Source organism: Microcaecilia unicolor, chromosome 2 (assembly GCF_901765095.1).
Source record: "Microcaecilia unicolor chromosome 2, aMicUni1.1, whole genome shotgun sequence".
NCBI classification, from domain to species: Eukaryota; Metazoa; Chordata; class Amphibia; order Gymnophiona; family Siphonopidae; genus Microcaecilia; species Microcaecilia unicolor.
This window is the reverse complement of record NC_044032.1, coordinates 565,205,382-565,220,831: the sequence shown is the minus strand read 5'-3', so window position 1 is coordinate 565,220,831 and position 15,450 is coordinate 565,205,382. Positions and strand designations below refer to the sequence as shown.

General features: G+C 41.7%; 1 protein-coding gene across 2 annotated transcripts in view; it reads right to left on the bottom strand.

Annotated features, from left to right (window-relative positions):
* The window catches only part of SLC7A2 (solute carrier family 7 member 2), a 216,224-nt gene that overhangs the window by 19,184 nt on the left and 181,590 nt on the right, over positions 1-15,450 (bottom strand). For both annotated transcript variants that reach the window (XM_030191453.1, XM_030191451.1), the window contains 4 exons: positions 14,861-14,997; positions 5,124-5,226; positions 1,431-1,633; positions 1,158-1,324 (listed from right to left, as the gene is read on the bottom strand). In XM_030191453.1, coding sequence (XP_030047313.1) covers positions 1,158-1,324; positions 1,431-1,633; positions 5,124-5,226; positions 14,861-14,997 — 610 coding nt within the window. The remainder of the gene's footprint in view (positions 1-1,157; positions 1,325-1,430; positions 1,634-5,123; positions 5,227-14,860; positions 14,998-15,450) is intronic.

Below are 15,450 nucleotides of genomic sequence, written 5' to 3'. Positions count from 1 at the left end.
TATGGACTTTTCTTTTACATAATTATCCAAACCTTTTTAAAACCCTGCTAAGTAATTTAGGTGTAAGGATTTAACACTACGGTTTAGTTGGTGTAAATCCTTGCATCTATAGTTAGGCACAGACCCCGGCGCTAAGTGCTATTCTATAAACAGCACCTAATTTTGAGTGACATTTATTGAACAGCGCTTAACGCATTTTTTCTCAGCGCCAATTTTTGGGCATCAGTTATAGAATTTGATCCATAGGGGGTAATTTCTACACAGTATAGGAAATGGCAGCAGATAAAGACCTGAATGGTCCACCCAGTCTGCCCAAGAGTCACACTCAATATCGGCTAACTTTAAAGGGCAAATCGAACCATATAAATAGCAGTCCTATCTTTGCCTGCTATTAATTTAACTGGCCAGCGCGGAATATTCGCTTAACCAGTTAGGTTAGCGCCAGCCGCCCAAAAAATGGATAGTCAATGCTGGTCACTGGAAATGGCCCAGCATTAAATATCAGGGTCAAAATTGACCATGGCACTTACACAGGCTGCCTCCCGCCAGCTGACTATTGGTCCCTTTACTCCTATTGTATGAAGTTACCATACCACTGTAGTTACATTTTTAGAGCCAGTTTCAAAAACCATTTATGCAGGTAAATAGTGATTTACTTAGGAAAATCTTCATGGATGAAAAATGCCCTACCATGCTCCATTATAAGTACACAAATGGTTTTACAACATGTATACTGTTAGACGGTTAAGAAAAGGTATTCCGGTGGGCATGTTTAGGTCAGCGGAATAAGCCACAGCATGGGTAAGTTGATTTCCAAATGTGCATGCATTATTTTGCCTCAGCTCAGCGTATTTTGCCCACAAAATCCAAATACACCGATGCTTCTCATGCATGTACTTTACAGGCACTAATTTCCAAAGGCAAGAATGCAAGCAGCTGCTATATACATGAATTAAAGCTGGTCCCATGTATAGCAACTGGTGGATGATTTAATTTATGCAATAAGATATAAACTTCCTCCTTCTCGCTCCCTTTCAGAAGCCACTGCACAGTATACTTCTGTAGAAAAAGAAATGTTTTTAAATTCCTGTTAACACCTGGATGGAAGACAGTGCAAAAATCCAGATTATTCATGTAATCCCATGATATCACCTTACCATAAAAGCAACCTTTTGTTGATTTTGTGGCTGTCTCCAAATGATAAGCACTATGACCATTAAGAGTAATATAAATGCAGCAAGAAGGCAAATGCTCCACGGTTCTAGGTCAGCGATAGCTTGAACCCCATAGGTTGCAAAGACGCTCAATCCACAAACCAGGAAAGCTGTTTAAAAAATGCCAACAAACAGGAATAAGCTCTGTGTCAATTACAATAATGCAATAGCATCAATTGCACGTCATAAATACGTAATCAGACAGGTGTGACTTACCTAATAGACCAACCAAGAAACTAACTATAGAAGCAGACAATTCTGTGGGTAGAATCGAAGGATATAAAAGTACATGAAGGCAAGAGCCAGATTCTTTGAGTATACTCTGTGATTCACTTATTGAAGACTCTCTTTCAGATTCCGTCAACATCTCTTTCTCGGCAGAGCTACTGGGCCGCTCATAAATTAAACTGGGCTGATACCTTAGCAAAGACAAAAAAAAAAAAACCCTAAGTTGACTTTTTATCTACAAAACAATCTGATAACAATAACACATAAACACCAAATCTGAAAACAGAATACCAACAGGGCAATTCTATAAACTGGTGCCTAGAGGTGTGTGCAATTTATTTACTGGGATTTATTAACCGCCTTTCTGAAGAGATTCACCCAAGGCGGTGTACAGTAGGTACAGTAACATCAAACTTACAATTTTGTTAACAGCATAACAATAGTAAAATGAACAAGTATAAGCAAATACAATGAAAGAGGAAAACTTGAAAACAGCAAATAAGATTACCATGAAACAGGATCAAAAATATACACATCTAACAAATTCAAACAACAGAGATACAATGTAAGCTTAATAGTGATGGAATATCTAATAAGCACACAATTAGACCATTCAAATAACATTGCTATGATACTAATGCTTTTCTACAGTACAGGTTACCATATCGCTGAGGAACCAAATACAGATATATAGATGGGGACAAGATGCATGGTACAGAGTCAGTTGGGATAAATAGATGGGTGGCTAAACTCAAGGCAAGTTCTTTGTACAGTTAAACCAGATATAAGGAACTGATCTAAGTTACAGTGTGTGTTGCAAGCTAGCCCAGGTGCAGAATGGGTGTATAGTCCGTCACTCTATGTAATAAAGGTTTGAGAGAAGAGCCAGGCTTTCATCTGCTTCCTGAAGTAAAGGTAGTCTCAAATTATACATAGCCCCTCTGAAAGTAAATTCCAGAGCATGGGGGCTACTCCTGAGAAGGCTTGCTGGTGAGTGTTCACACCGTACAATTTCTTTTGATGACGAGACAGATAGTGTTGATCCCTGAGAGGATCTTAAGAGGTCTCAAAGGTGTGTAAAGGACTAATTTATTCTGTAAGTACTCTGGCCCATTTTGTCTGAGGGCCTTGAAAATCAAACACTTATGCACATCAAATGTACCGTTAACAGTTAGGCGCCTATGTGCAAAAGTGTCACTCTATAAGGTAGCGCCTATGTGCCGTAACACCTAACTGCAAGGGGGCATACATATGGGTGGAGTATGGATGGACCATGGGCATGTCTCCTAGTTATGTATATAGTTTACAGAGTACTACAATTATGCACAGCTTATGCCTGCCATTGATATGTTAATAGGGTGCACCTAAACATCGACACATCAATGCAAACTTATGTTAATATTCTATAACTAGTATCTTGGCACTAAGATTCTCCTACAGAATTGGCGCTATCCACCTGATTCTATAAAAGTCGCCAAAACTTGCAAGCGCAAATTTAGTAACATAGTACATGACGGCAGATCAAGACCTGTACAGTCCATCCAGTCTGCCTAACAAGATAAACTCATTTTACTTGGTATGCGATACTTTATATGTATACCCGAGTTTGATTTCTCCTTGCCATTCTCAGGGCCCAGCACTCTTCTTGTACTAAAAGTTCTGAAGCTAATGTCGAAGCCCCTTAAAATTTACACTCAAGCCCATCCATATCTAGGTGCATCCCCATTTGGGGCACACAATTTAAAAGAATAACAAGCAAATTAGTGCCAATAATTGGCTTTTTAACAAGCAATTATTGCCACTAATTAGATTTAATTGGGAGTTACATGCTTTAAATTTATGCACAGCCTGAAAAAGGGAGTGCAGAAACAGGAGGGGCATGAGCGTTTCATGCAGATCGGGGGCATGGTTTTGAGTTACACACATAATTATAGAACAAGGGTGCTCTGTCTATAAATTTAGGCATGGGCATTTGCACCAAGTTTTCGTTGGTGCAAATGGCACCGCCTAAATTTACTCAAAACCTCTCTGCTTATTCGTTATTCTATAAACCACAAAAATCAAAGTAATCATATTTGTCTTGTTTTTTCAAAGTATTAATTTTTATTATTATGCTAATGCTGCCTAAGGCAGTTCTAAATATAGTCCGTTTAGACACAGACAAGAAGCTTTATGATTCTGAATTTCTCTTCACTCAATTATTCAAGGAAACATAAGAATATAAGTACTGCCATACTGGAGCAGACTGAATGCCCATCAAACCCAGTATCTTGTTTTCAACAGTGGCCAATCCAGATCACAAGTACCTGGCAAAAGCCCAGAAGAGTAAAACAGATTTTATGTGACATCCTAGAAATAAGAAATGGATTTTCCTAGGTTCATCTTATAATAATGGCTTATAGACTTTTCTTTTAGGAACTTGTCCAAACATTCTAAGCTAACTGCCACATTCTCTGCCAACAAATTCCAGAGTTTAATTACACGTTGAGTGAAGAAATATTTTCACTGGTTTGTTTTAAAGCAATTCACTTCTACCCATTCCACTCTACTCGGTATATTATATACCTCTATCATATCTCCCCTCAGTTGTCATTTCTCCAAGCTGAAGAGCCCTAGCATCTTTAGCCTTCCTTCATTGGGAAGTCCTTCAGCCCCTTTATTATTTTTGTCACTCTTCTCTGTACCTTTTCTAATTCTGCTATATCTTTTTTGAGATGCGGTGACCAAAATTGCACAGAATATTCAAGGTGTGATCACACCATGGAGTGATGCAAAGTCATTACAATATTCTCAGTTTTGTTCTCCATTCCTTTTTAATATAGATTTGGTGTACGGAACAGATTCTATGGCTGTAAGCAAAGTTTTGCATCTGGAAAAATCACAAAAAAAGGAGAAACCTGTTTGCATTTACTGTTGAAAGCCATTCATCCAGGGGCAGACTGACAGTGACCTGGGCTGCTGCTGGAGTGATGGTCATTGGGCCTCCCCTGGCCTCTACCTGCCACCCCACCCCCCTGCTGCACTGCACTAGGCTAACACCGCCACCTCCTCCCACACACTACAGCCCCTGGTGGTCTAGTGGCTTCTTCCAGAGGCAGGAAAGAACTCCACTAATGATATTCTGCCCAGTGCCGCCATGTTTTCAAAATGGATGCCGAGACTTCCTGTGGTAGTCTCACAGGTCTCGACAGTCTCATGAGACTGACGCGGGGAGCTTTGGCAGCCATTTTTAAAACATGGCGGCACTGGGCAGAATAGCGGCAGCGGGCAGGACAGAGTGTTCTTCTTTCCTGCCCCCACAGAGGCCACTAGACCACCAGGGCCTTTCAAGGTGGAACCAGGGAGGGCCCATTGAGGCTCGGGGTTGTAGTGTGCTGCGGTGGCACTGGTGGGGGAGAGCCTCTGCACCCTCGGGAACTGCCCAGTTGCCTGAATGATCAGTTCACCCCTGCACTCATCTGTTTATTGGAGGATGGGAGAGCTTTAATTTGCACAGTTTCTGATGAGAGTAAAGAGAGGCGACTGGAATACAAGCAGAAAATGTTTTGATGTTATCTCTTGCTGGAGCTTCACTATAAAAGCATGGTGGCTATATATACCAGATATGCTCAGGAGACACTGCAAGCAAGAATTACAAGTCTTCTGAATGCTTAAATGAAAAAGCTGCAGAAAGAGACCTACCTGAGAATGAGGACACATGCTGCCACAAGTGAGTATGCAAGTAGTGTGCCAATAGACATCATGTCAACAAGAGCCTTTAGGTCAAAAAGAAACGCCATCACAGCTAGAAAAGAACAACAGATAGCTGAAACACCTTATTGAAGCAACAAGTAACATGTCCACATTTTAGAATGTTACAAAGGCATTAGAATGCATTAATCCAGTGAGATCATTTACAATTAAAGACTATAGTGTAGAATTCCAGTAGCTGTACTGGTCCTGTAATGCAGGATTCTTTGCAGATTGTGACACATTTCAATGGACCAACAACAGAGTGATTAAAAGATATCTTCTAATTATGTCCAATTCCTACTGCATTGTTAGTTTTTAAAATTTCTTTTTGGGCTTCAGTAGGAAATTACTCTGCCATGATGTGGACTCGATGCTACTAAATTGTGATTTTCTGTTACTTAATTTTCTTACAGCATTTTCTTTACGAACTGGACCAAATTCTATATATGGCGCTGAAAAAAATGAGCGCTAGGTGCTATTTTGTAAATGGCACTCTGAGTTGGGCCAGCTGAAGCCTGGTATAAATCCCTGTGCCTACATTAGGTGTGGATCGGGTGTATTCTGTAACAGTGCACACAAATTTCTGGAAAGACCCACTCGTGGCCATGTCCCCCCCCCTTTTCAGATCCACACAGTACAATTTATGTGCGTATCATTATAGAATAAGCCTAGCAAGATGCGCTTGTAAATTCTAATTGCCGCCAATTAGTATTGATAATTGATTAGCACCCAATTATCGGTGCAAATTGGTTCATCATTCAATTAAATTGTGCGCCATACACAGAATCCGGGGATTATGGATTGTAATACATTTAAAACTGAGAAATAAAAAAATGATTTCCATGAGCTTCCAAGTCACATAGCTCCCATCTTAACATTTGAAGAATATTTATAGGGTCTTAAAATATATATCTATCGCTACTTTTGGATTATCCGTGCTAATCAAAAAAAAGGTAACAAAGGCTGCAATGAATCCATTTTTCACAGAATAACACATCTACCCAAGCTCTACATTACACTTCGTGACTCAACTGTACAACTACTAGCTTTGAAACCTAATATTTGAAACATATGCCCACAAATGCTGAAAGGATTACTGGAAGTCTCACTTCACTGTTCTATCTGCTCGCCTCTATTATTGCACGGCAGGTCGTTTTACTAACCCACCTGTTCACTATCTAGGTTCGTTCGCAAAGGAGAAGAAATTATAAAAGGAAAAGTACATTGCCCAGTGAAAGGGTTTATTTCAGAAGATCAAATGAAAATTGAAGACCTGATCACCCACCAGTGAAAAATTATTAGTATGCACTATAGAATTACATGCACAATGTTAGTACAAGGATCCACAGTCCCTTCCAAAGCTTCACTTTGGGTACTATAGAAAAAGAATTCAGATGCATCTGGAAAAAGCTAAGTTAAAAATATCTTAATTGGTCACTTGTTTGAATGGATCCTATTATAATAGTACTTGTTTTGCCTTGGGAATGGTGTTTTCTGTTTTGCTTCTCTTCTCTCCCTTCTGTTTCAACATTGGCACTTGAAGATTCCCCTGATGAGTTGGGTTGGTTCAGCATCTGTGTTAAGCAAGGCGCAGTGCCCCCCCCCCCCCCCCGGTGCACGGAGCCGCCACTAACATGGCGCTGTGCCCCAACGGGCAATGCGCGCTCTTGTCAGTGGGAGGAGTGAGCTAGGCGCAGTGGGCTGCTTTCCGCCTCACTGATGCTCCCCGCTGAGAAGGGGAGGGATGAAAAAGGGGTTTAATACCCCCGAGCAGAGCCCGGACGTCCCCTTCCGGCGTCCGGGCATCAGATTTAATGTGTTGTAATATGGAATTGTACCTGTATATATTTGTCGCAGCTTTAGAGGGGTACCAAAGCCTGATGGTGTAAGCTAGACAGCTGGGATATCTGTGCTTATGGTTGAGCTCCCTTGCTGCACGGTGGGGAGCTCTGTGTACGATTGGTCTTGCTATGACAGCGGACTGGGTGGACTAATAAGCCTGAAGCTGATTGGCTTGGGTATACCCAGGGTTATGATGTTAATAATGTTGTTTGGATTTGAAATAAAGCTGTGGCCAAGTTGTGCCATGTTAAGAAAATACCATGTGTCTCGCTTGTTATTATACAATACCACATATACCCTTAGGCCCGAGGGGTCTCGGTTGCCTATGTTATGTTCTTGCTCTTAGGCCAGCAAAGTGTCTCAGTGGCAGTACCACCACAGGGGAATTTGAGTTTGATTCATGAGCCCAGGTTTAGCCAGGTCTGTTATTGCAGGGGGAGACATGTTCACAGCAACCGCAGCAGGAGGAGAAAACCTCAGTTATTGCCCAAAGGAGCTAGTTAGTGACCAGACTCGGGGAAAATAAATAGTAGGTTCAGGAGGGAGTTCTGATCATCAGCCCCTGGCTGAGAATTGATACTAGTAGGCTAGGCAGTAGAAAATAAAGTTCTTGTGAGTGAAAGCTAATGGTGACACAAATTGAATTGGAATCCCAAAAAAAAAGAGAAGGGGGAGGAGTAGCAAACTATACATGACCATCTGCAGAACTGGAATTCATTACAAATTACTGTCTTTGAAGAAACAATTACACATTCACTTAACTATTATCTGACCTCCTTCGGACCTGATAAAGGTCAGATAATGGATGTGTCAGAGATCAGGTCAATTACTGCCATCTTTGAAGGCTGATGGCTGCTCTGGCATTCCTTCCATGCACAAGGCTTGTGTCAGGGAGAGCTTGAAGCAGGAAAGCTGACCTGCAGGAAGGATGTTTGACCTCAAGGTTGTTTCTCTGAACTTTTTCAATTAATACCTGAGCTTGGGACAATCAATCAATGCCAGTTACTTGGGTCAGTTAACAACTTGGTGAACAGAAATTAGGTAAATGACTTTATAGCACCACCATGTTCTTCAATAGCAGTTTGTTTTCCTCTATTGTGAGTTTGAGGTTAAGTATCCTGCACCTCTCTTGGAATGATAAGGGCCTGGCAGCTTCAACCTTACACAATTCCTTCTACCTGCCTCATGTTTCTCCTGTTCACCTCTTCTTCCCCCCCCCCCCCCATTCAGGTTAATCACTCTCTGATGCTCACACCCACCTACTCAAACTCTCCTCCATTCTCCCCACTTATCTACCAACACGCAGACTTATAAAAAGAAACAATAATCTATCACCTTAACACATACAAATTAAGACTAAAAGCTAGTAACCAGAAAATTCTCTCAAATCCACAGAAATAGTAATTAGACCAAAAAGGAGGGAACCAGGAAGGAAAAAGGCAAAGGACAAGACACAACAAATCAACAATTATAGTATCCATCTATGAATGGCCAAATCCTTTCAAGCCTATGTCCACAGATACCACCTCCTCACAGCCCTGTAAACATCTGCTCTGTCAAGGCCTTATACTTTTCAGATGATAGACGTGCTCAGATGAAGTCATGGTATTTTTCACATCCAAATAATGCACCTGCAATAAATACCACACCTGACCGAAGCCACATGATATTTACTGGGACTTATTCCATTTATTACACCTGTTTCTTTTTTTTTTTTTTAAATTCACATCTTATTTTTGTATACGTTAATATAATACATGCCATTCTGATCCTGTGATTTTATGGCAGAATTCAGATGGACAAATCTTAGGGTTACCATATTTGTGGAGACAAAAAAAAAAAAAAAAAAAGAAGATGACAAAAAAATAAAATGCCACCAGCCCCTGGCCCTGCCGTCACCTTGATCCCCCAAGACAGCCAGATTCTATAAACAGTGAAAATACTGGTAAAATTAACAGACATGCATTTTCTTTGTAGTCTAAATACAAAATTAGAAAAGATATACATTTCCAAAAAAGCAAACATCCATGAGCAGCATGTCCCCCTTTCCTTTCCCTCCCATCCACGAGCAGCATGTCTCCCTCTCCTCTCCATTTCCCCCTTTTCCCTTCTCTAAATATACAGCATGTTCCCCTCTCCTCTCCCTTCCCTCTCATCCATGAGCAACTGCCCCTTCTCTCCCTACCATCCATGAGCAGCTGCCCCCCTTTTCTCTCTCCCATCCACCATCAGCTTGCCCCCTTCTCTCCTTCCCCTCCCAGGCCTACCTTGAAGCCCTGGTGATCTAGTGGTCTCTTCAAGCCAGGAAGGAACCCCACTCTTTCCTGCCTGCTGCTACTGACCTCCCCCCCTGCCGCCACTTCTTGAAAATGGCTGCACCGAAAAGGCCACTAGACCAGCAGGGTATGCTACGGTAAGCTGGGGGGGGGGGGAAAAGGTAAGCCCTTCCACTCTCCTGCCTGCCCACCAACCTGCCAGCCGTCCAGCCCAGAAACCCAGAGAATTGGGCTGGCTGGAAAAAATGAAAAAAAAAATGTTCAGACCCCCAACTGTACCCTGAAAAGGAGGACATGTGCAGGGAAATCCAGATATATGGTAACCCTAACAAATCTGCAAGATATCTGCGTAGCAATATAGTAGGTGACAGCAGAAAAAAAAGAACACTTGGCCCATCTAATCTACCCTATTATTCCTATCTACACTAGAAGATACCCCAGCTGCCTGTGTGGAAGCATGACCACTTGTAGGTTATCATTTCTTATCCAGTTTTTGCTTTTTTCCCCTCCCCCTTGGTTCTCTAATTTTCCTAAGTAGATGAGCATATAAGACCCCATATTTATATGACAAAGCCTGCTATATAGCACTCTAAACAGCTACCAAAACTAGGGGACTGCTATTCATTTATTCACGTCTACACTGCAAAGGATTTATCCCAGCTTCCAGCTGTAGAAGCATGACCCATTCTAGCTTCATTCCTTATCTTGTCTTCCGCCTTGTTTATACCTTTTGGCAGGACAGCTGACAGGATCCCATAGTTATTTCAAACACCCATCCTCCCTCTACAGTGCAGCACATCTAGTGATGGGATCTCCAGTTTCAGAATGCATCACTCCTAGTCTTTATGTATGGCACTAGATTTAAAATGGCTTGTTAATTTTTTTTTTTTTTTGAGGGATGTTGTTGTGTTTCAGATAGGCTCTCAGTGTATATAAACTCAATCAGAGATTGTGCTCCACAGATCAGTAAGGAGAGTGGTTGGATAGGCCAAACAAATCAATCTCTACCCCTGTCCCTAAGCAGATGTGGTGTTGGGCAAAATATTGGTTGGCCATGGACTTAGGCCGCTGCCTATGAGCAGGGCTTATTAATGGTCCCACCTGTGAAATTGGTTAATTGAGCAGTGGCCAGAGCTGGGGCGTTTTCTGTCTGTGGGCAGATTTAGATTTACAGTTGCATTAAGGAAGAAGGTGACTTAGACATACATTACTTATGTTATATTATGTTATGTTAATGCAGTGGTTCCCAAACCTGGTCCTGGAGACACCCCACCCTGTCAGGTTTTCAAGATATCCACAATGAATATTCATGAGAGAGATCTGCATGCAGTGAAGGTAGTGCATGCAAATCTCTCTCATGAATATTCATTGTGGATATCCTAAAAACCTGACTGGCTGAGATGCCTCCAGGACCTGGTTTGGGAACTACCGAGTTAATGTATGTCTTTATATGATAATTTATGTTATTTCTCCTTAGTATTTCTTATGTTTTACTGTAATAATCCTAGGACTTTTACATCCAAGCTTTCTAATAAACCAAAACTAGAGAAGCTGTTCCTTGAAAATCCAATCTCCTAGATTCCTTCCAGATTAGATAGACAGTGCCCAGCCATGCCCAATATGACAGTACCAAGATGTTTAGAATTGGGGGTACTGTAGCTTGTTGACAGGGATTTGATATACTGCTTCTCTGTGGTTACAACCAAAGTAGTTTTACATATTATACTTAGGTACTTATTTTGTACCTGGGGCAATGGAGGGTTAAGTGACTTGTCCAGAGTCACAAGGAGCTGTAGTGGGAATCAAACTGGGTTCCCCTGGTTCTCAAGCCACTGCACCATTAGGGTACTCCTCCCCATAGCCTGCACTATGCTGTACCCATGTTTCATTTATCTGCTGTCTTTGTCTCTGCTCTTGGGGAGTGAAGGGTGGATTGTTTGCAACACCATACTGTAACCTTCCAACCATCTTCTAACCATTCTTAGCACATGACAGCAGAGGAGGAGAACTAGACCTAATCTGTCCCCCTCCCCCCCCCCCCCGATACTATAGGCGTTCAGTGACTCAGCTGTTTGGGGAGGCTAAATTAGGTGGGGCTAGGTGATGTAATAGGGTGGGGCTAGGGTCAGGGTATGGGAGAGTAGAACAGAACAGAGCAAGTTAAAATCCTTAGAGTAGGGGGTGGGCAACACCTATATCAGCAGTAAAAAGATGGTGGAGCACCGAGAAGAATAAGTCCTTCATTGTATGGCTCTGGTGCAGCTGTAATATACACACTGAATACACTCCAGGAATTATGTGCCCCCAAAAAAATGAAAACAGTGCACCAAAATAATACAACATATTAAACAGAACAATAGTTGTAGTATTCTGGAAATATATACAAGTACTTTAACATAGATTTGTAAGCCCTCCAGAGACAGGAACATACCTACTGTATCTTAATATTAATTCTCATAACTCTCACTTAGCTACAATTGAAACAGGCATGAACTAAATACAAATTCAAATCCAAAATCCAGTACCAGGCATACTGTGAGGTAATATAAAACTCTACAAAATCACTCAGGACCTATAAAGCAATTCTACCATGCCATAACACTAACTTCCAGGAGTCACACAAGGTCCTTCCTAGAAAAACAAAATAATGTAAACATTGCAGTGGGTAGAAAAACATCAATATACCTACTGGAAAACTAAACTTGCTGGATTAGTATAGATCAGTCCTACACAGACACTCGATACTAACAGAATACCCAGTCTTTTTCACACACAATCACAGATAGACCCTCATCAAGTATAGAATAAGTACCCACAAACTAAAAACAGAAAAATCTAGACAAAAATTTAACTTAACCCCAAGAAATCATACTCTGTATACGGTGCAAAACCAAAGAAATAGAAACGCCCCCTTGTACCATGCAAAACAGAGAGCAAATGTAAATTTATTCCAATTGCTACATTCAAAATTAAAACAAAAACTGAAAATAAGGTGATACTTTCTTATTGGACTAACTTATTACATTTTTGACTAGTTTACAGAGGCCAAAAGCTCCTTCTTTAAGTCAGAACAAGCAGAATTTCCATGCATGTCCCTTGAATCTGGCTACAAAGATTACATAAATTTCTGCTTAATGTGAACTCTAGAACTACAGTCAAACATCAGGCTACCACTGTAGCCTCACACCCTATTGGTATGAATTGTATTTGCTCTTCAGGTCAGTAAAATGTATATGAAATGCCACAATATAAAAACTATGGTGAGCTTTGATTGGAAATATGTGAATGGTTTTAAAGTATTCCAGCATCGTTACATACCTAATACAATCTTTCAGGACTTTTCAGATTGGAATACTTTGGGGCTTATTTTCAAAGCACTTAGACTTTGAAAGTTCCATAGGTTAGTATGTAACTTTGTAAGTCTAAGGGCTCCTTTTAGTAAACTGCGCTAGTGATTCCTGACAATTTGAATGGGCTTCGTCACATCTGTCACGCCAAGAACCACTACCGCAGCATAGCAAAAGGAGCCCTAAGTGCTTTGAAAATATGCCTCTTTATAACTTAAACAACACTACCACATTAACACTAAAGTCTGTGAAATTGGTTAAATTGTTTTGATCATGAAGATAAGGTTGTGCTACTCCTTTCATTTTAAAAGTCTTTTTTCCTAAATAACTTATCTAAGCAACTTGCCCTGATGGATCAGATTGTAACTGGGAGTTACAGAAGTTATAAGGTCTGAGGGTAAAGCTTACAGCCTTCCTCCAGCAAAGGACAACTTGTGCTAGTCACTATCTTCCTTTCTAAGCTCACAGCAATGGGGCATGATACGATGGATAAATCTGAGGAGATATGGGAAGCTTTTGAGCAATGGAAGGAGGGGCAGCAGGCCGCTGAGAGGAGGGGCAAAATTCCCCTGGCCCGGGCCTCCAAGGGCAGCCTGGCACTGGGGTCTCTCTCCTGCTCCTGATGGGACTCAGGTGATCACGTCCTGACAGGAGCAGGAGAGAGAGAACAGCGCTGGGCCCCCTTGGACGCTGGGGAGGATCCGGAGGAGCAGACACTTCAGGTCTTCCTCCAGCGCTGCTCTTTACTCTGCCCATTGCTTGCTAAGTGGCTGCTTTTCCTCTCAGGCCAAACATGCTCGGTTTTGAAACCGAGCATGCGTTGAGAGAAAAAAAGCTACAGGGCAGGCAATGGGCAGTGAAGAGCAGCGCTGGAAGAAGACCTCTTCTGCTGGTGGGGCCTTGGGATCCCTGCCAGCCAAGGTATTTGCATCGAATTGAGGCGATCCGGGGGGGGGGGGGCGGAAGCGGCGACTATCACGGGGGGACGGAAGCGACGACAATCATTGGGGGGGTAGCAGCGGTAACGATTGCAGCCCTGCCCCGGGTCCGGCTCATTCTCTTGGCACCCCTGAAGGGCAGTTGCCAGGAGGACTGGAGTATGGTGTTGAGGGGGTAGCAATATAATGTTACCCAGAGCATGTTATGAGTGCCTTGGAGGAAGGGGGGGGGGGGGGGGATAAGGAGAGGGCTGTGGGAAGAAGATGGGCTTCAAGGTAGACAATGGGGTTGGGTGAAGGGTTACACTAGTTAGATTACAGGAAAATATTCCTGATAAACAGGATGTTAAAGCATTATAAACAAAGATTTAAATAAAATGTTTGATTTTTTTATACTATCTTTTACATGTGTCTGTACAACACTGTTCACACCTTTTAGAGTTATATAGTGGGGTAAGGGTTATTGGCTGGGGAACAACAAAGCAGCACTCATTACTTCATGTCCCATTCCTCCAGGCATCCATTTAGACCCTCAACTCTTTGGTCAGAGACTCACTGTATCTGTCTGCCATTTGCTATATCATGCTATATAAATATATTAATGCTCTGTATTTCAAGTCTGTCCTTGGCCTGGATTGGCCGCTGTCGTGGACAGGATGCTGGGCTCGATGGACCCTTGGTCTTTTGCCAGTATGGCATTACTTTATGTACTTATGACCTTCTCCATAATGTTGCCTACTTATCCTCTAAAACAAGGCAATCAACTCCCAGGTCACATTCATCCCTATCATAAAATTCTTTCACTGCCAGAGATCAGTTCCATGGTTCTCAAGATACAGCCTTATAGAAATGGTCAGAAACAATTAAGGTTTCTCTTTCTTGCCATTTATTTGTTGAAAAGTGCTACTTCATGGCATCAATTTATCATTCTGCAAAACAGCGCTTTTTGGAACTGCCTAGAATTGTTTCCAATAAATGCTGGGGGTGAAATTAGTGAGCGGAGGGCACTAATGGCTATGAATAAGCCGAGATGTCCATAAACCATCTTAGCAGACTTATCTGAGCTATAATCAATGTTTGTCTGAGTTCTGGAAACCAAAATTGTATATGAACATTTATGGTATGAGATTGGAAAGAAGGATTATGATTGCTTTGGAATATCAAGGTTCCCACCACCTGGATTTTGCACCCTGATTCAGACTTCCTCTTCCCTCCATCAGTTAAGCTAAGAGAACAGCAGACACAAGTCGCATTTAGAAGATACCTCTGTTTTCACAGCTTACCGGAGATGACCCCTGCAGTCAGCGTGGCAGCAACTGGTGCCTGCCGCTTACTCACTTTGGCAAGAAATCTAAACAGTAAACCGTCTCGTGCCATGGCAAACAGAATTCGGGGCAAAGGGAACAGAGAGCCCAGCAGACTAGAACAGAAAAATGTTTAGAGTTCAAGTAAAAGTTACTACAAGCACTAGTTTCTACTGACACATACCATTAGTAAACATAAATCTATGAAAAGACGAATAGAAAATTGGTGCTTGAGAAGCACTTGAGAAAATCTTAAAGCAAAAGTTTACAGCATTGACATTTTCTAAAGTGTTAAATGCAGACTAACACATTTAATAGTCCCTAGACAAAAAAGAAAAAATATGACATTACCTGATCATTTTATAAATACTACAGGTAACTTCCCCTTCAAATATCTAAATTTTCCAGTCTCACCTGCCACTGCACCAGATGACAGTGTAGCAATAATTGGGGTCTTCGTCTTGGAACTGATCTGAGCTAGAGATTTGAAAAGCAACCCATCCTCTGCCATAGCATAGATTACACGAGGCAATGGGAAAATGGATCCAAGAAGATTGAATAAAAAGCAA